The sequence below is a fragment of the Hippocampus guttulatus genome, chromosome 16, assembly GCF_054856545.1.
Source record: "Hippocampus guttulatus isolate MCC_2025c chromosome 16, RoL_Hgut_1.0, whole genome shotgun sequence".
Lineage (NCBI taxonomy): Eukaryota > Metazoa > Chordata > Actinopteri > Syngnathiformes > Syngnathidae > Hippocampus > Hippocampus guttulatus.
In genome coordinates this window covers 7,484,431-7,503,218 of record NC_141276.1, presented here as the reverse complement: position 1 = coordinate 7,503,218, position 18,788 = coordinate 7,484,431, and the positions used below count along the sequence as shown (strand labels likewise).

Below are 18,788 nucleotides of genomic sequence, written 5' to 3'. Positions count from 1 at the left end.
CCAGCCAATTCTGGACCAAGTCTGAAAAGACGTTTAAAAACGTCTTTGGGAGTGAATGAGTTAAAAAAAAAAACTGTCCTCCTACTTAGAGATGACAGAGTACAGAATGAGGCGCAATAAACATCCCGCTACTTTATGACTGTCAGCGTTTTGCGTGGAGTGCTTCAAATGAAGGGACATATTTCTTGTAAAGAATGAAAACGGCGTCACCGTGTGAATCGTGAAGTGTTTCCCTTCTGTGTCGTCTCCTTCTGGAGGTGAAATTATCATTTGTCGTCCCGCTTGTCCTTGTTCGATCTTGGAAGTAAAGCATCCGCTGTTGTTCGCGCTTGCCAAAAAATGCCGCCTTGCAGTAAAATTTATTGATCCATTTAATTGATTTTTCCATTTTGAGAAACGGTCAAAGGTTTACAGCCTATCACCTTGAAAATTAAACAAGGAGGCTTTTATCGCATTTGGTTTCGTAGGATCACAAAAAAATAAAATAAATAAAACCCAGACAAGTATTCTCTGCTATATCATTTTTCAACATTGAAATGCCTGCTATCTCGCTTTTTTTTCTCCTATACTTACTTACTGTTACGTCCTCGCATGTGGGAAAGTAAAGCCACAGTCCCCAATGTACTTTTAAGCTGTTTTATGAACACCGGCAGTACAGTGCACACACTCACGCAGAAGCTGCTTATGTGCAGAAACTCACACGCAGAGTCACAGATGTCACACCACACCCAAGTAGGCCCCGCCTCTTCAAGGCACAGCATTTTATAATAATAATAATAATAATAATAGATTTTATTTATAAGCGCCTTTCAAGACACCCAAGGACACTTTACAATAACAAAAAACACAAAACAATACGGGTTGAGCAGCGGCAGTGTATGGCTGCAATTTGTTTTTGGTGTTCTCATACACTTGAAATTTTGTTCAACAATGGTGTTTTTAATAAGTTGAAGTGTGTTTTAAGTGGCTTCATTTGTTTAAAGCCTTTGGTAGAAAGAAACGAATGCATTTAAGGTAAATCAAAAGAGTAATTTCTTGAAAGAAAAAAAAGCTTCCGATACTTCAAAATAAAAAGTGATATGGTCATGATTTATGACTTCAGACATCACAGGGTTTTTTTCTGCGTTCAAAATTGCCTGGTGCTCGCCTCCCGAGCCAGACCGCTTGATATCGCTCAACGCAGCGTAATAAAGTTCGATTCTGTGAATAAATCAGGGCGTGAACACTGACTTCGTCACGCTCTTACGGACGACTTCTGGCTGCCGCTGCTCAACCCGTTCTGTGTTTTATTGTTTTTGTTCCCGATTGTAAAGTGTCCTTGGGTGTCTTGAAAGGCGCTTATAAATAAAATGTATTATTATTATTATTATTACTAATCCTGTCTTGACCGTGGATGTTGACACTTGCCGCCGACTGTGCTCGCGAAACTTCTTTCGTCTCCCCGCCATGTGATTAAAAAGCCCCGGGTGCCGTGTCGTGATTGGCGTGCCAACATGGGTGGAAGCAGCGGGACAGCCTAAGGTTCAACCTGTCATTCTCTCATACACCATCCTGCGCATTCACAGCCACCCCGCAGTCTGTCTGTCTATCAGTCGGCTATTTTGGCTTCATGGCGACCCTTCATCACTGCTAAACGTTGTAGGGTGAGACGATAGTCAACCGAAGATTCCCTGTAACATTATGGAACTTTTATTAGGAATGAAAACATTACTGTATTACAAACAAAAAAAAATAGATGTTACTTAACTTTTGTCTCTGTACCAAAGGTGCTTTGGACTTGTCCACAGGTTTGATTCTGGTGTTCAGTCAGCGCAATATCAGATATGGGTCACATGAAAGTACAAAGGGGAAAGACAAATAAAAGTGATATAGGACCAAAATCGGAAATTGGTTTGGGGGCCTGCAGTGAGTAAATACACCCTTCCTATTCGCAAATGTCATATCGAACCACTGTTCTTGAATCCCAGTTGCTGTTTTGCTGTGCGGAGACAATCTCGGTCACACGCTGAGAAGAAATCCATTTGATAAACTTGGGCGGACAGGATGAAGAGCGAGCACATGGCAGGAAAAGGCCAGTCTGGACAGTTTTGAGACAAACATTGACAGTGGCCACACTCAGATGGTTTGGACTCCCTACCAAGTAGGAACAATGGACAAAAGTATTGAGACACAGGAATAAACAATGAATGAAAATCTGCAAACATTTTGCCTTTACATACTGTATGCATGTGTTGCTTATAAATGATGTTTGCGACTTCTTTGAACATATTGCGGAAAGCTTTTTGTAAGGTACCTCAAGGCACGGATGGGTGAGTTTGGGGTAGAAAAACACTTTCTTCAGTGTGCAGTGGACATTTTTTTTTCCCTTTAACCTTTTCAGGATGGACACACGGCTATTATAATGTCATGTGTTTCCCCACCTGAATCCCCCCAAGTCGTATCGGACTTCTGTACTGTTCATTTTTACTCGAGGTAAAAAGGCCGCAGAGCTTGAAGAAAGGCACATGATCCTCTTCCCTTGGGATGTTATCGCAAGCTCTCCTGACATCATTTGAATAGAGCGGTCTTGAAAGTTCCGTCATGACAAAAAAAAACAAAAACAATGTCTTCTCATATCTGCAACAAGCAGTCACGGGCGCCGGTGGGGTGGACATCAACGGGGTTGGAACCCCCCGTGACTGAGCGCCCTTCACAAGTTCATGTTTGCTCACATCTGCGAAGGAAGCGGGAGGCGAGCCCTCCTTGCGTTGCCACGGCAACTAGAGGGAAGCTTCCACCTCCATGGGTCACAGTGAAACTCCTGCCCCGTGGCCAATGACGTTGCGAGAGTTGAGCGTCTGGCGTCATCCATCACCCCCCCCCCCCCCCCCACCTGAGTCATTGCACTCCCAAAGGACGGATGAAAGGAGACTAAGTGGTCAAACAGGAAATACGGTCACCTCGAGTCCAACGGCTCCCATGCCGGACAATCTGGCAGGGCCTCTTTGGTTGTTTTCCATCACGACTCTGCATGAGTGCTGTAATAATCCTAATAACCCACGCGGCGTGCAGGCGGGTATTTTTGCATGCGTGTCGCTTTCACCAGAAGGGTGCCGGGCGGAAAAAAAGCAGCAATTATGTACTCCCGTGTTGAGGAGTCGTATCGGAGAGAAGTCATTTGTTGCTCTATATTCAATCGGCGCAGCTAACGAGAGCGACAGAGGATGACCTGGCTCTTAGTGGAGCGTCATTTCCTCCTAAAAGCCATTCGAGGCGCTTGCTCTTGTACTTCATATGCTTAAATAATTATCACCCCTTTTTGATCTGCAATTTGATTTTCCGCCCTCGCAGCGGAGCTCGCAGTCTAATTCCTCTCTTGACATTTCTGTCCAACTTTTGTGTGTCTTCAGGGTGCAGGTGGAGTTCTACGTGAACGAGAATACCTTCAAGGAGCGCCTCAAGCTGTTCTTCATCAAAAACCAAAGATCCAGTGAGTTAGCGCCCCCGCCCCCCTCCCCTGCGTGTTTGCTGGCTTCATTTTCCTTTTGATTTTCACACTCTTTTGTCTACATGTATGACTTCAAACAATTGAAGTCAACCAGTTGAGGCATTTAAAATCAATACTCATATTAAGTACAACTTGAGCCATCTTAGTGTCCCTTTTAAGAGAAAATAAATGTCTCGTGCATTTGATACACCACAGGGGGGAGCGTTACTAACAACCCTGCCAAATTTGAAAAAAAAAAAACATACCGGTACATATAAAATGAGGCTTCAAAATCACTGAAAAATCAGGCCGGTCTCTTTACACCTGTACGCTATGCTCGTGTCCACTGATTCGCTGAAACCCTGCCCCGCACAACTGTCCATCAAATAATATACATCACGGGTGTCAAACTCAAGGCCCGGGGGCCAGATCCGGGCCGCCAGGTCATTTTATGTGGCCCGCAAAAGCAAATCATGTGTGTCAACTTGCTAAAATGTGTCCCGAAACGTCAAATTGTCATGTATAATAAATAACATTGAGATTTTGCAATAATTTTGTTACCCAGTTTACTCTCACTTGAACAACATTTGAACAAATTATTAGAATTGACTTGACTGATTTCAAAACTAGTCATCTATTAATGTCTTCCGTACAAGTAATAATTTTGTGGTTTTACTGTCGTAACGGCCCTCCGAGGAAAGACGTAACTCCAAATTGGGCCGCGACTAAAATGAGTTTGACACCCCTGCCATTCAATCTTTCTTACGTGTATGTGTACACATCACTACAGTGATCCCTCTCCATTTCGCGGTTCGTTTATCGCGACCTCGGTGCATCGCGGATTTTTTTCAAACATATTCATTAAAAAAAATAAGAAAATGCCGCAAAAGGTCTGCGAGAGGCAGTGAAAGTCAGCAAAACAACAGCAAGTCACATAGAGCAACATATACAGTACTACATACATGTGTTTATTTCATTATTCATACACTAACCTAACTTATACATGTTTAAATATGTTAGTATATTGCATGAAGTAATGTTAATTACAACAAACATGCATGTATATCATTAAATTTGGCCTTATAAATATTATTTATACTCATACACATGTACATATACCTAAACGGCTGGGGGTGGGGGTGGGGTCGATACTTCGCGGATTTCCGTCTATCGCGGGTGGTTTTGGTCCCCATTAACCGCGATAAACGAGGGATTACTGTACATGCTTTCCTGGGAAGAAGTGTTTACTCCCTACAAAAGCTAAATAATTAACTGCTAGCTGTAATTTTGAAATATTCATGCTTTCACTGCACCGCAGGACTATTTTTAACCCTTGCCATAAAGAGCTCAATCCAATCTAAATGAAGCCCTCCAATCTTTCCATTGCAGGTTTGCGAGTGCGAATGTTCAATTTTGCGCTCAAAGTGCTGAGCTGTCTCCTCTACATTGTCAGAGTGTTACTGGACAACCCGCAAGAGTGGAGGCCCGACTGGTGAGAACCACACAACACAGCGTCATTAGTGCATTGGAGTGGAATCTGTGAGAGGAACTAGATGGGAATCGACCATTTTCTTTTGTCCCCGCCCAGCAGCATGAGTGGCGCAAACTGTACCAAACAGAACACATCCTCCCGCCAGTGGAGCGAGTTTGACTGGTAAGCGTGCACCGCGTCTTCGAATTAGGAGTGATAGCCCCTCGTCTCGGACCCTCAACGGTCAGGAACGTCGGATAACGCGATCAATGCAACTCCACTTAACCGATACGATTCACATGCTCATATTGAACATTCCAGATCCACATTAATTTCTCACAATCCGGACGTATGGATTAGCTGTCAGTGTAATATGTATTTAGTGCCTGTGCAGCCTAATCAACAGCGATCTAGTGGAGATAAAGCGTGTAATATACAGCTGGGGGAAGGGGGAAAAGGGGTGGGGGGGCGGGGTCTTGCGGAAGGAGAAACAGGAGGTGGTGGCTCACCGACCCCCGGAAGGCCACGCCATGTCTCCAGCCCAAGCACCTATTGATCTAATCGGTGTTCGGTGACGCTGGCTAAGCTCCGGCTGCAAATGAATAAGGAGGCTGACAGAGCGAGCTCAGGGATAGGGCTGCTGCCGCCTACCGCTGCAGGTGGCCGACTCGTAGGAGCGATCAAGCAGGCAAGCAGCCATGATAGGCCCTAGGGTGTCTTTGGAAGGGTGAGGGGGCTCCTTTTTCTCCCAATAAGGCTGTAAATTTCCATTTGACTGTGTGAATCTCACTTTTCGCCTACAATATGAGAACACGGGCTGTTGATGGTGCTGGTACAAGAATCTTGTCTATTTTAGCAGCCACTCATCTCAGTGATGATGCCCTTTTTCTTCTGAGAATTTAGAAGGATTTGATGCAAAAATACAATGCAACGTAATTAGTGGAAAACAGACAAAAATATATTTTTTTAAAAGCCAACACAAGCAAGAAAAATGTGACAAAAATAAGAATATATTTTCGCCGGCACTTTTTCTGTTTTGAGCCTGTTCGCGCCACAATTTAGGATCATTTACAAAAATATACAATTAAATTTGATGGAAATTAAACAGAAAAGCAGAAAAATGCTGTGTCAGACCTGACTACGTTCCCACCAGAATTTAGAAGTAAATTCATACCAAAGGTCAATCGTGTCACAATACAGAACGTCTTTTCCCACAATTTTGTAAGATTTCTTACAAAACGTTATGTGCCGTAATTAATTCGTTGAAATGTTACCCAATAACACCCAAAAAATGATTACATGTTCTCCCCAGAATTTAATACAACCCCCCCAAAATGTGAATCACTATTATGAAGGAGCTGACAAAAAAAAAAATGTTTTGACAGTTTAGGAAAAATGAAAATCCATCCATCCATCTTCTGAACCAAACATGCACGGTAGGTTGAAATATTTCAATATGTCGTTAAAATTAGCTGTCATTTGCACCTATTGCCGGTATCAAGCCCATTTGCATAAAATTGAATAGGTTTCATTAAAAAAAAAAAGTAATGCACTCTAATTGGTAGGAAGCGCTCAAAAATGTTTGTAATTGTATTTTCTTGGGTGAGTCACTGACAGGGTTTGTGCGACCACAGTGACACTCCTGTTGTTGGAAAATAGCCCAATTATGAGCATAATATAATGCACACGCGCACACAGGCTCTTCCATTAAGCAAGAAACAGCTTGGACAGCGACATAAATGGCCCGCATACTGTTTACCGCTTTAACAAGGGCAGTAATGCAACATTCTGAGCATGGCTGCTAATTGTGGCCTCTTACATTCATGACTATGTTGTTTTTATTTATTACTTCATGTCTAGAATACGATGGCGCTGCAAGCGCACTATTTCATGCAATCTGGATTTGACCATAAATTTTCTTTGTCTCGTTCCCTTCCAAAATGTCCGCATCCTTATTGGTTGTACCTTTTGCTCCTTGTCTTGTCATGTCCTTGCACCTTGCAGGAAGCTGATCATCTGGGTGGACAGACCTCTTCCCCTGTGGGCCCTGCAGGTCAGATAAAAAAGACAACTTGTGTGCTGTAAATATACAATTTGCACGTGTGCTTTCCGTTGACAGGTTACATTCGTTTTTCCCTTATTTCATTTGCATACGTCTAACGAGACGTGAGTAATGGCGCGCTAATGGACATAAAAGTGGACACAATCACGGCACATTTCCCCTCGTTGCTCACATGGCTTTTTTTTTTTTTAATCTCTCTGTAGCTCAATCATCCGCACGCCCACTGATGCCACCCACGCTCTCTTCTTACATGCCTAATTTCTCTCCCTCAGACTGTCTCAACTCCCCGTCTGCTCGCTCTTCAACGCGAGTCTTCCCTCTCTCTCTCTCTCTCTCTCTCTCTCTCTCTCTCTAACACTAGTCTCTCTTTTTGCAGGTGCTCGTGGCTTTTATCAGCTTTTCAGAAACCATGTTGCTTGTGTATCTTAGCTACAAGGTGAGTTGCTTAGGGTATAAGACTTTTTACAAAAACGGTGGCGTAAACGTCACCAGAAGCCTGTTTTTCCTTGCAATATGTATTTTGTGGGTAATACAGAGCAGCAGTTTCACGGCCCCATCACTGGAGATGGTGTCCTCGGTTTCCCACGGTTTCCCCAGCTATTATATTTGATCATCCCATCAATTAATCGATTATCGGCTAAAAGATGTTTGCATTTTTAAACATAATACCATGTGAATGTAAGGAACAGGTATTATTTTTGTCAACTGATGTGGAGCATGTATGGCTTTTAAATCGGCAGATTGTGTGTACATGTGCTCATTATGTAAATGCCCGGTTAGAACCTGGTCAACCATTGTAAAAATGAACCCACGCAATAAAATATTCTTAATTTCTAAAGTCAAGCAAAAACCATTTTATTTGTTTACTCCACTTTTGAACCACTGCTTGATTCAGAGGCTCCAAAAAAATAATAAATTAGCATGTTGAGATACTTTTAAAATGCTGAAACAAAATTAAAATAAGACAATTTGGTCATGCTTGTTTTTTTCTTCTAAATGCATTACCGAGGTATCAGCTCAAGACTCGGTATCAGCAGGTACTTCCAAAAAAATGACTTGGACTCAGACTTGGGTGCAAAAAAAAAAATGTGATCAAGACATCTCTAAATACGATGTTCCAAATCAGTGCGTGTGTGTACCCCGCCTTTGTGGGTGGACGACCTCCAAAGTGTCCAAATATTCATACATGAGACGGATTTTAGGGGAGCCCCCGTGTTGCTGCTGCGGGGCGTCGATCCATCCAGGTGTGCCCGTGCCTTTCATGTACTTGGCACTATAAGCCTATGAAGGGCCCCATGTGTGCATTGATGCCAAGGCTTTAAAGCCAACTGAGTGGAGACAAGAGATGTGAGCACGTCCACCTACACTCTTCTAGGACGGGGTCGGATAAAAAGCTGCCGTGTTAACCGGAGGCAGCTGAGACTAAATGCTATTCCCCCTTAAATGGCACTCATGCGACTTGTATAACCCGTCCTTCCATTTCAAGCTTCAACCTATCCCCTTCCGCTAAACAGGCCTGTTATGCGGTAATCCCGCCCGCGGGGGTCGCCATGACAATGGAGTTCCCTGACCTCTTGTGTGTGCTTTGTGTTTCCAGGGCAACGTCTGGGAGCAAGTACTACGTGTCCCATTCATTCTGGAGATGATCAGCGCTGTCCCCTTCATGGTCACTGTGAGTGGAAAAATATGCACCACTGAACACCGAAAGCACACTCAAACAGCACCTTGCCTTCCCCTTCTGTAATACGCATTTATTACCTGCTGCTACTGTAGATGGATGGCACTCATGGGTGACACAGTCGGCTTCCACTTCCCTGGCTCCTCGACTGCGCGTGCATTCTGTTGGACAAACACAAGCAGAAGTGACGTGCTCTCATTTCTTTTCCACAGGTGATTTTGCCCTCCTTCCAAAATCTCTTCATTCCCGTTTTTCTGAATTGCTGGCTGGCCAAACATGCTTTGGAGAACATGATAGTGAGTCAAGCATCTTCAGTATTACTCTCAATCCTGCATGATGTGTACACACTTTTGTTGGAGTGAAAAAAGGAATTGTAAGAAAGTAGACGACAGTGAAACTCCTCGACAACGAAACCTACATGGGCGAAAATACCCCCTAGGGTGAAAAAATCTTCATGCATTAACAAAATTCCCACTCACCTGCGCCCCATACAACAAAAAAAAACCCGTTGCGTGATACGAAATCTTTTTCTCTGCTCTTGCCTCACGACAAGATTCACTACAACAAAGTCTAATCCAACAGCGACCTTTACTGCTTCATTCGGAAATGGCAACAGCAACCACCACACTGGTTTACACCTGCGCAGTAGTCCAGGAAGTATTTGTTATTGTTAGTTTCAGACGCAGCAAGAACGTTGCGTTGCTAAAATGGCTACAAAACGGACCTTCCGATGTCAAGCAGCTCAGACAAGAAGAGCTCTGACGCTGGAAGAGAGGGTAAAAGTGATCAAAATGAAAGATAGAGGAAGCAAAATAAAATACATTATCCAAGAAATTGAAGTAAGTGAAAGTGAATGCTGATCGTAAGTTTCGCAATTTCTTTCCCTTTTTTTCTTTCTACACTGACGATTTGAAGTGTCAAATAAGTGTATGCTCATACTTATGCACTACTGGAATAAAAGTAAAGAGTACACATTTGTTTGTGTGTGTGTGTTTACATCTGAGATCAAATTTCCTGCAGTGAAAAACCCTGTCGTGAAAAATTTCTTGCTGCAAACATGATTTCGTTGTAGAGGAGTTTCACTGTAGTAGACGTTTACCTTTTTTGTGTGTGTCTGTGTGTGTGATGCAGAAGGGAGGTTTCTTTGTCGTACGTGGATGACCTGGCCATGAATTAGGGCATCTATTACAGGGAAAGCCACAATTTGAGGAAACATTTTTTTCTCCCACGCTCCACCAAGCACACGTCCGATCTGTTTAAGACCTGAGCAGCACACCTTTAGGCCCCGTTTTCCTTTTGCACGCCTCATCTGGCGTCTCCCACTTTTTGCATTCCTCTGCAGAACGACCTCCACAGGGCCATCCAGCGGACACACTCGGCCATGTTCAACCAGGTGGTGATACTCATCAGCACGTTGGTGTGTCTCATGTTTACATGGTGGGTACCCGCATGGACTCGAGAGCCAACTGCAAAATGAAATCGGGCGGGGGTTGGGGGCAGATGGGTAAAAGGAAAGACAGCAAACAACCGTGTGCTGAAACATGCAGCAACACAGAGATGAAGGGAGAGAGAACGCAGACAATAAAACAAAACAGGAAGATAATTGGTGACTGCGAGTGCGAGATAGCAACAAAACATGACAAGTGGTGATTGTTCCAAAGCGACAACGGCTGTGCTCATCTTTAAAGATCGACGACAGCGCGATGACGAATCCCAAAGCTGACATTTACCTTTTTTTAAAATCCTACATAGATAGCAGCAATGGTCTGCTCTCATCCATTTAAGACTTTGTAAATGTGCGCTGTTCCACACATTAGGTCTGGAAGGCATCCACCCGCCTACCAGCGCGCACACGGTTGAGAAATTCAAACACTTCATTCGGTGCACCTGCAAAAGCCAAAGACATCCAATATGAAGTATGTCTTACACCATATTAAAGGAGTGTTCTACTCTGACGGCGTTTACACGCACTGAAGGACACAAGGTAACTAACGCTCAGTTTATAGCGACACTGCCAGAGAGGTTCTTTCTGCTGTATGTATGCTGGCCACCAGGGGGCTAGATAACGCATCCACCCATTTTGTGATCCGCTTATCCTCACAAGGGCCGCGGGGCGTGCTGGAATCTATCCTCGTTGTCTTTGGGCAGTAGGTGGGGTACTCCCGGAACTGGTTGTACAATCGCAGGGCACACATAGACAATCAACCATTCGCGCCCACACTTAGACCAAGGGACAATTTAGAGTGTTCCGTTAACTTGCCAGGCATGTTTTTGGAATGTGGGAGGAAACTAGAGTACTGTATAATACAGACATAATATATGTATACATGCAGCCGGTCAAAACTCATCAGTAAGAAGCAGTAATAGCACTTGTTCTTTGTAGAGGATAATGGATATATATTTCTGGTTTGTATTAGATTATCTCTCTAGTTGTGTTACTCCACCGTTTGTGTTCAAATATTGAACTGTACCTGTGGTGAAGAAAAAAAAGTCATAATACTGTATGTAACACTATTACACCTTATAATACAAAAGGTAGCGTTTCAATACAGGTGCACCCACTGTAGTGGCCAGCGAGTGCATAACCCCGGTATGCTGCCTTCCTGTGATGTTTTTCTTACATATTCACTAAAAACAGCATCTGCGGCATCCAGCACCTGGAGCGAGCCGGCAACAATCTGACCTTGTTCGATTCGCTTTACTTCTGCGTCGTCACCTTCTCCACGGTGGGCTTCGGGGACGTCACCCCACAGATCTGGCCCTCGCAGCTGCTGGTGGTCATCATGATCTTCGTGGCGCTCATTGTGCTTCCCATACAGGTGAGAGAGAAAGTGATGGTTAGAAAAAAAAAAATTTTTTTAAAAGAAGAAACACACAATAGAAGAAAGCAGTATGACCAAAGAGAGATCGACCAATGCGAACAAGTCCACAATGACATGTTAATTTAACATTGTGAGTTGCTCCAGGCTGTCTACTATGAATTGCATAATAGCCATTTTAAAATGACGCCTTCAATTGAAAGATTGAATTGCACACTTAACCTAGTAAACTCATTTCACCGAAGGTTACTTTGAGACGAACTCACACAGACACACGGCGGTGACTCATTTCATCCAGCCTACGTTTGATTTGCGACGCTATTTTTATTCCGAGAACTCACTCACTTCCCCAATTCCCAGCCATACACTTAGCGGCACAACACACATACACACACACACACACACGCACACACACGCATTTTTGTTTGGAACACCTTCACAAATGTGTGAGTTGCATCCTATCCAAACAATTCCCAATCATGGTGCATCTCCCAACAGGCAAACGATGGCTAATACCAAAGCTTATTCTCAACGTGCGTGCCTATGCATGTACATGCTTGAGTGTACAGACAGCTATAAAAGAGAGAAAGGTGTCTGCGTTGAAAATCAGATAGGATGATTCATTTTTCCATATACTGTAGATACTTTTGCTATTCTAAAAGTACTTTCATAGCGTTGCTTTTAGGTCAGTCGCTATCGCAGTAGGATAAATGCATTTATGCTAACAGGTTAATGAAATGTAATTGGAACCCATATGCTATGTTGTGTGCTTTTTTTCTATTAAAATTTGTTTTATTAATTATTACTGCAGTTTGGCCAGGCCTTGCCAGCTGAACTGTGCAATAACATTTCCCCAGCGATGAGAAAATGTGTTTTTGTGTTATTTTACGTCTAATACAATTATCATACAATGTATATTTTTTCATGTGGTTTTACATAAATCAAAATCTTTTATCAAGTATCAAGCACAACTTTATTGTACTTCATTACAGATGAAATTTCCTCCCTCTTAAACAGACAACAAGAGGAGCCGCTGCGGGTGCCCATGCCACCATTTGTATTCATTTTTACTGAAATATATTTAGTCCAAGAAAAAGCCAATTACGATTTGAGACCCACTGGACTACATTGTTCCTATTCATGGCATGTGACTCTTCAGCAGCTAATATCCCCAAAATAGAGAAATATGAACAGAAATAGAAAATAAGAAAAGAAAATAGAAATAAAACTGCACCGGGTACTGACAATGCGTGCATCACTAACATGGACACCATGTCGTGTCCTTCTCAATTCAGTCTCCCTATTCTCTTCCATAAATACCCCTTGACATTTAGATTTGGGCTCGACATGGTCCTAACCCCCAGCCTGTGTGCGTGTGTGGGTGGGTGGGTGTGTCCTGCCATGACCTACACTGGGAAGCCTCAGACCGCATCATTAGTTTTTAGCAATTGTGTTTTTCTTTTCTTTCCTTACTTGTGCCGTCTGCATTTTCCTGCAAACCCAACACACACACACACACACACACACACACACAATCTCTTGCCTTCACCCTGCGTTGTTGTGCTATCATAAATACCGAAAGTTATCTTGATGCAACTTTAGTTTTGTTTTTTTTCCTGTAAACAAATGACAAAGATGCCAGCGCAGGAAGATGTCTGTTGTCATGGATTCACGTAAATGGATCCCAGCTTTTCACTCGCCGCCGATGTTGTCTCGGCACAAAATCAATGACGTTTATCTGCTCGACCACCCGCAGTAAAGCGGCATCCAAACAAATTGTCACTTGGAGCCTTTGACACGCGTGCGACAGTTTGTGTCCGGAAAATACTTTCGGCTCTTTATCACAAACCTTTTACAATTGACATTTATTTTTAAAATACGAGGCATGACAATGACCACTTAATGACTCGAAGCCAATTTTAGGGATAAATCTGTTTCTCAAGAGAAAGAAATTTATGGATGGGTGATTTGTTGTTAAAGCAGAACAGAAAAGGAAAGTGTATCAAAGTTGACTTGAATGAGGATGTGTCAGGGAAGCCTGTCATATTTAGTCGCATCAGGGACATTTTAACAGCTACTTCATTTTAATAAATGAATGTCAATCGCGAATAATATGCCATCGGAACATAGCGCTATCAGTGCAAAATACGGCATTTTGTTAAGTCATAAATATTTGAACCACAAAGACATTTTGTCACCAAACTTGTGTTTTTCTGTCAAAACAGGAAATATATTTTAAATTGATCACGGCCGTGTTTTTGGAGTGTGTTATGAGAGGACCTTTTTCTTCTTGCCTTCACTGGAACCATTTTGAAATTATGAAACAAACTACTTATACAGAAAAAAGAAAAAGTTATCAGGGTAAAAAATTTTTTTTTTTTTTTGATGGAGTTAGCCTGTTATGGAGCGTTCTGCAGCAAAATAGCCCCCTCATTTCGTTCGGTCAAATCGCCAGCGAACTGGCTCGCTGAAGTTCTGGTCAAATTTCCTGACTGGCTTTCGCCAAATCAATCGGATGCACTCGACAGCACATGGCCTGTTTTTCATTTGCCTGCTTAAATCTAATGTCCATCTGCCCGATGTGTCTGATGTCATTCCGATTACAGTTTGAGCAGCTGGCCTTCCTGTGGATGGAGCGTCAGAAGTCCGGCGGAAACTACAGCCGTTACCGGGCGCAGACGGAGAAGCACGTGGTGCTCTGCGTCAGCTGCCTCAAGATCGACCTCCTCATGGACTTCCTCAATGAGTTTTTCGCTCACCCTCGACTGCAGGTGCATCACAGATGGCTTCACCCGGTAAAATGTACTCGTAATGCCCTCCAGTTGAGGTCAACAGGCAGGAGAAACGCAGTGGCTGGCGCGATCACGTTGCAGGAGCAGACGTGTTGAGTTTGCGCAACCTCCAGGGATATTATAGTTTTCGACATTTCATTAAGATTAAGATATTCTTTATTTGTCACACACTGGGGAAATTTACAGTTTACAGCAGCAAAATTGGGGGGGGGGGTAGAAAGAAGAAAAAACAGTGTTTGCATGCACAAAAATAAATGTTTCAGAAGAGAGCTGTACACAGTTCAATATAAGTGCAATATAATTATAGATATAGTTATATATAAGCATATATGCAACCGGTATCAGGTGGCTGTGATATTTACAGTTGTTACTGGTTTTTCACGTATTTTATATTTTATTTTAGAAAAAAATTTTAATTCCGTTTTGGCAGTTTTTTTGTTATTAAATTAGTTTTAAGAGCAGGTTTGTTCATTTTTAATCGTTTTTTTTCTATAATACTTTGCTTCAGTTTAGTTTTAATGAATTGTAGTATATTTTTTTAACATATTGGTTGACTGCAAGAATTTAAAAAAAAAGGTCACTATGTATTGTGCAATAAATGAAAGTAAACTTCAATTTTCAAAGGCTTGTTTGAACTTCCTTCTTCTGTGCGGACGTACAGCTATACTGAAATACCGTATTTTCCACACTAAAAGGCGCACTGGATTATGAGGCGCACCTTCAACGACTGGCCTATTTTGTAATTTTTTTTCATACATTGGGCGCACAGCGTTATAAGACGCAATCTCCAATGCCTCCACTAGATGGAGCTAGGCTCAAGGAAACACCAATAGAACGATCAGATGTCAGTAAAACTTATTTAATAAAACAGCGACACAGTTCACTAAACCAACAGCAAGTTTTTAACATTGACTCGTTGAACTCTCTTGCCGCTGCTCTATTTCCGTGTTCAACTGCGTAACCGATCGCCTTCAGTTTGAACTCTGCGTTGTCAGCATGTCTCAAGTAAGGAGCCATTTTGGGGGTCGACGTATTACCGTAATGACCATACGCAAGGCGCATCGGGTTTTAAGGCGCGCTGTGAGCTTTTAAGAAAATGGAAGGCTTTTAGGTGCGGAAAATACGGTACATATTTATGTAAAACGAACCGCAAGGGCTCATGTAGAATATTAGCTGAAATTGACTATGGACATTTTCACTGGAATTATAGTTAGTTTTAGTTATTTTTATTTTTATTTTTTAAAGCATTTTCATTTTTTAAATATGAACTGAAACGTTTTGGGAATTTCTGTTTTCGTTTTTTTGTTCATTTTAGTTAATTATAATAATCTTGGTTCTGACAATGATCAAAACATCTCTCGATTTCAGCGTCCAAAAATTGCACGTCCATACAATTTCGGCACAAGTGAAAGGAAGACCGACAAGATGAACTCTTATTATTCCTGTTTTCAGTGAAATTGTGATGCAAATCTGACGACTGGTTTGCTCTCGACGTGGTCAGGAATGAGATGAATTCTGTGTGAAAGGTTTGTATATGTGTGTGTATGTGTAAGCAGGATTACTACGTGGTGATCTTGTGCCCGGCAGAAATGGATGTCCAGGTTAGAAGAGTACTTCATGTTCCTCTGTGGGCCCAGAGAGTCATCTACCTGCAGGGCTCCGCTCTCAAAGACCAGGACCTGATGCGGGCCAAGTGAGTCACTGCAGCAACACAGAAAAAAAACATTTTCCAAATCTTCATTCTGTCACTTTTTAACATTCTTCTTTGCAACATAAAATAATAATAATTAGAGGAGGCAGTTGAACGCAACCTGCTTATTGTTAATTTTAAGCGTGCTTCACCTCAGGCTGGCTTTTTATCTCCTGGTCTCCTACCACCTCATTCATCAAATACTGTATCGGCTATTTGTTGTCTACCTTTGTCAAGTTCCAGAAGAAACTAACAAAAGTCTCGCTTCCCGTGTCTTCCCTTGATTCTCTTCCTTCTCGCTGTCGCTACCCGCCGGCAGGATGGATGATGCCGAGGCCTGCTTTATCCTCAGTAACCGGTTTGAAGTGGACCGTATCGCCGCTGTACGTTACACTTGGCTTTTCTAACCCCTCTTTTTGCTTTTTTTCACAATGCCCGATAAGATGTCTTGAAACTGACTAGGGTGGGCAAAAAATTTTCAAAATGAACAAGTGTCTCTTTTACACTGCCCGTACATGTATGGATCTTTCCGCCATTAGTTGCCGGTCTGTATAAACAGTAAATGAAGCCGACCTGCCAATCATCTGAGCCCAAACAGTCGATTCCAAGGGTTTTAACTTTAAAACAACCGACACAAACAAGGATTTTACACGCCACACCAGACACTGTTGCCGACATCATCAGACTGTCGTGTCACTGTTTAAAATTGCACGCAGCTGCGACAATATCCCACCCTGTGCAATGTCGGATATATATTGGGTCCTCTATCACGGCTCTGATCTTTTTTGCGACAACACGACGCAAGGTCATTCCGGGGCAGTTACGACTCCCAACATGCTGTGCGCACCATGATTGCTCCGCGCAGTACGTTGGCCGACGAAGATTATTACGTCACGTCTCCAATCTGATGCGGCTAATAAAAGAGCTGCGGCTCGATTTTCACTCCTATGTCGCCCTCGCGTCATTAATTTCACCGCTGCCCGTCTCCACTTTTGTTCAGGATCATCAGACCATCCTGCGGGCCTGGGCAGTGAAAGACTTCGCTCCCAACTGCCCACTGTATGTGCAGATCCTCAAGCCAGAGAACAAGTTTCATGTCAAGTTTGCAGGTGGGTTTGAAGTCAAAAAGGGGTATAAGCGGCCAATCTGAAATGTGTATACACTAATAATCTATTTTAGCAGTGAAATCTAAAATATTCTTGGTTCTGACATTGAAAAACAATGTCTGGAAGGCTTGAAGTGTATCAGTTGAAAATTGTAAGAGAAGGACAAAGTGCTGCAGACAGAACATAAGTGCAAACACACCAGGAAGGTATGAGATGTGACGAGGTGAAAAAAAGAATATTGGATCTCAGAGATATGGCGATAATAGAAAACGTTATTTCCCCATCCGTGTTTTTGTCCTTTCCAATCGACCAGGCTTCCACTTCAGTCAAACCCGCAAGATATGTTTGCGTGTGAGCGGCATTTTAACAAGACTGACTGCTCTAAGCCAAAACGATGAGCCTCATACCCCAAAGTGCTGTTAGTTCAGGTTGTTTCGAAAGGACTCCGAAAAAAAGACATCATTCCGTTTCCAACAAACTCGCGGCTCATTCAAGTGTGTTACGTCTCCTCTACTTCAGTGGGGGACGCAGGGTCCATTTTGTCACAATTTAATGGTTCCTTGCAGTCGAATTTAAATGAAAAAGAAAGAAAATGCAAAATCCTACATCAGGGGGTTTTAAGAACACATTTGTCGAGGCTCAATGGTTGATCCCTCCAGTGCTTTTTTCAATGATGAATTACACAGAGCGGCCCTAAGATGCCTTGGCCAACAATGAACGTAACACAATTACGAATTACACGGCAACGGCAGTGAGTGCATGCAAGGTCGGTGGATTGATTGGCTCACTACAAGTAAGAATTCCTCTGTTGCTTTTGCCAAGAAAGAGGACGGATGCACGGTGACGAGGAGAGGCAAGCGGCCTTTTGTGTTTGTCCATTCGGTCATCAGTTCAACTGTGCGTCCTGTCCAATAAGTGAATAAAAGGCAGATTGGTTAAAAAAAAAAAAAAGACACGGTGTCAACACAAACAATGCAGGGCCCACTTATAAGACAAAGAAGCTACTGCCCAATGATACACCATTAGGTAGAAAGTTCAACAACTGCAAAAATGAATATACTGAGCAGTAACCGTTTATGTACATAAAAAAATGAGAGATGTGTATCGGTACTGTATGTAAGAGTTAAATTACAAGAGTGCAAAATGCAAACTTTTTTAGGTTACTACTCCAGTGACAAGACATGGCATCATTAGAGAAAGAAGGATGCATTCTTGCCAAAGAGCTACAGTGGGGCTCGATTTTTGATCAAGATGATTAATGCTCATGTTTCCCGTTGGGTGTCTAATTGGACTTATAAGGAACTTTTTGTCCCTTTTGCGGTGTGAAAAATGTGTCCCTCCCAATCAGTCAATGGTGTAAGACTAAAAAGATTGTGTGTGTGTGTGTTTGTTTACCACAGCAACAGAGGACACACACACACACACAAACAAAGGGAACATTTCATCTTTTGTAATGTAATTTCTGTTGATCAGCACATAATGGAACTTTTGGTAATTGCAGTGGAAATGCCAAACACATATTTCGTCCTGCTCCTTGCGATTGCTTTTGTGGGTTTTGAATTGACGATGGGACTAATAAATTTGGACTCCTGGATAGGAATTACTGATTGGTTTGACTAATGGGAAGTGATGGTGAATAAGCCATTTTTTTCTTTTTAATTGATCATCATTATTATTATTATTATTATTTTCAAGATGATTCAA

At 42.6% G+C, this 18,788-nt stretch overlaps 1 protein-coding gene and 1 long non-coding RNA gene across 4 annotated transcripts in view; one reads left to right on the top strand and one right to left on the bottom strand.

The window, feature by feature from the left end:
• The window catches only part of kcnt2b (potassium sodium-activated channel subfamily T member 2b), a 40,170-nt gene that overhangs the window by 11,415 nt on the left and 9,967 nt on the right, over positions 1–18,788 (top strand). Inside the window, exons 2-14 of one of the 2 annotated variants that reach the window (XM_086133371.1) lie at positions 3,390–3,469; positions 4,856–4,958; positions 5,058–5,120; positions 6,942–6,990; positions 7,376–7,435; positions 8,597–8,671; positions 8,890–8,973; positions 10,020–10,114; positions 11,316–11,496; positions 14,103–14,267; positions 15,845–15,981; positions 16,298–16,361; positions 16,979–17,087. In XM_086133371.1, coding sequence (XP_085989497.1) covers positions 3,390–3,469; positions 4,856–4,958; positions 5,058–5,120; positions 6,942–6,990; positions 7,376–7,435; positions 8,597–8,671; positions 8,890–8,973; positions 10,020–10,114; positions 11,316–11,496; positions 14,103–14,267; positions 15,845–15,981; positions 16,298–16,361; positions 16,979–17,087 — 1,265 coding nt within the window. Of the gene's footprint in view, positions 1–3,389; positions 3,470–4,855; positions 4,959–5,054; positions 5,121–6,941; positions 6,991–7,375; positions 7,436–8,596; positions 8,672–8,889; positions 8,974–10,019; positions 10,115–11,315; positions 11,497–14,102; positions 14,268–15,844; positions 15,982–16,297; positions 16,362–16,978; positions 17,088–18,788 lie in introns of both variants that reach the window. The other variant, XM_086133370.1, reaches the window with a different exon arrangement.
• Positions 623–10,300, bottom strand: LOC147192842 (uncharacterized). 2 transcript variants are annotated; one of them, XR_015103239.1, is made up of 7 exons: positions 9,954–10,300; positions 9,777–9,859; positions 8,758–8,838; positions 8,571–8,669; positions 6,903–6,984; positions 1,748–1,795; positions 623–1,670 (listed from the first exon to the last, which is right to left on the bottom strand). It is a non-coding gene; the product is annotated as an uncharacterized LOC147192842 (long non-coding RNA). The 2 variants fall into 2 exon arrangements; XR_015103238.1 differs by having other exon boundaries at positions 623–1,795.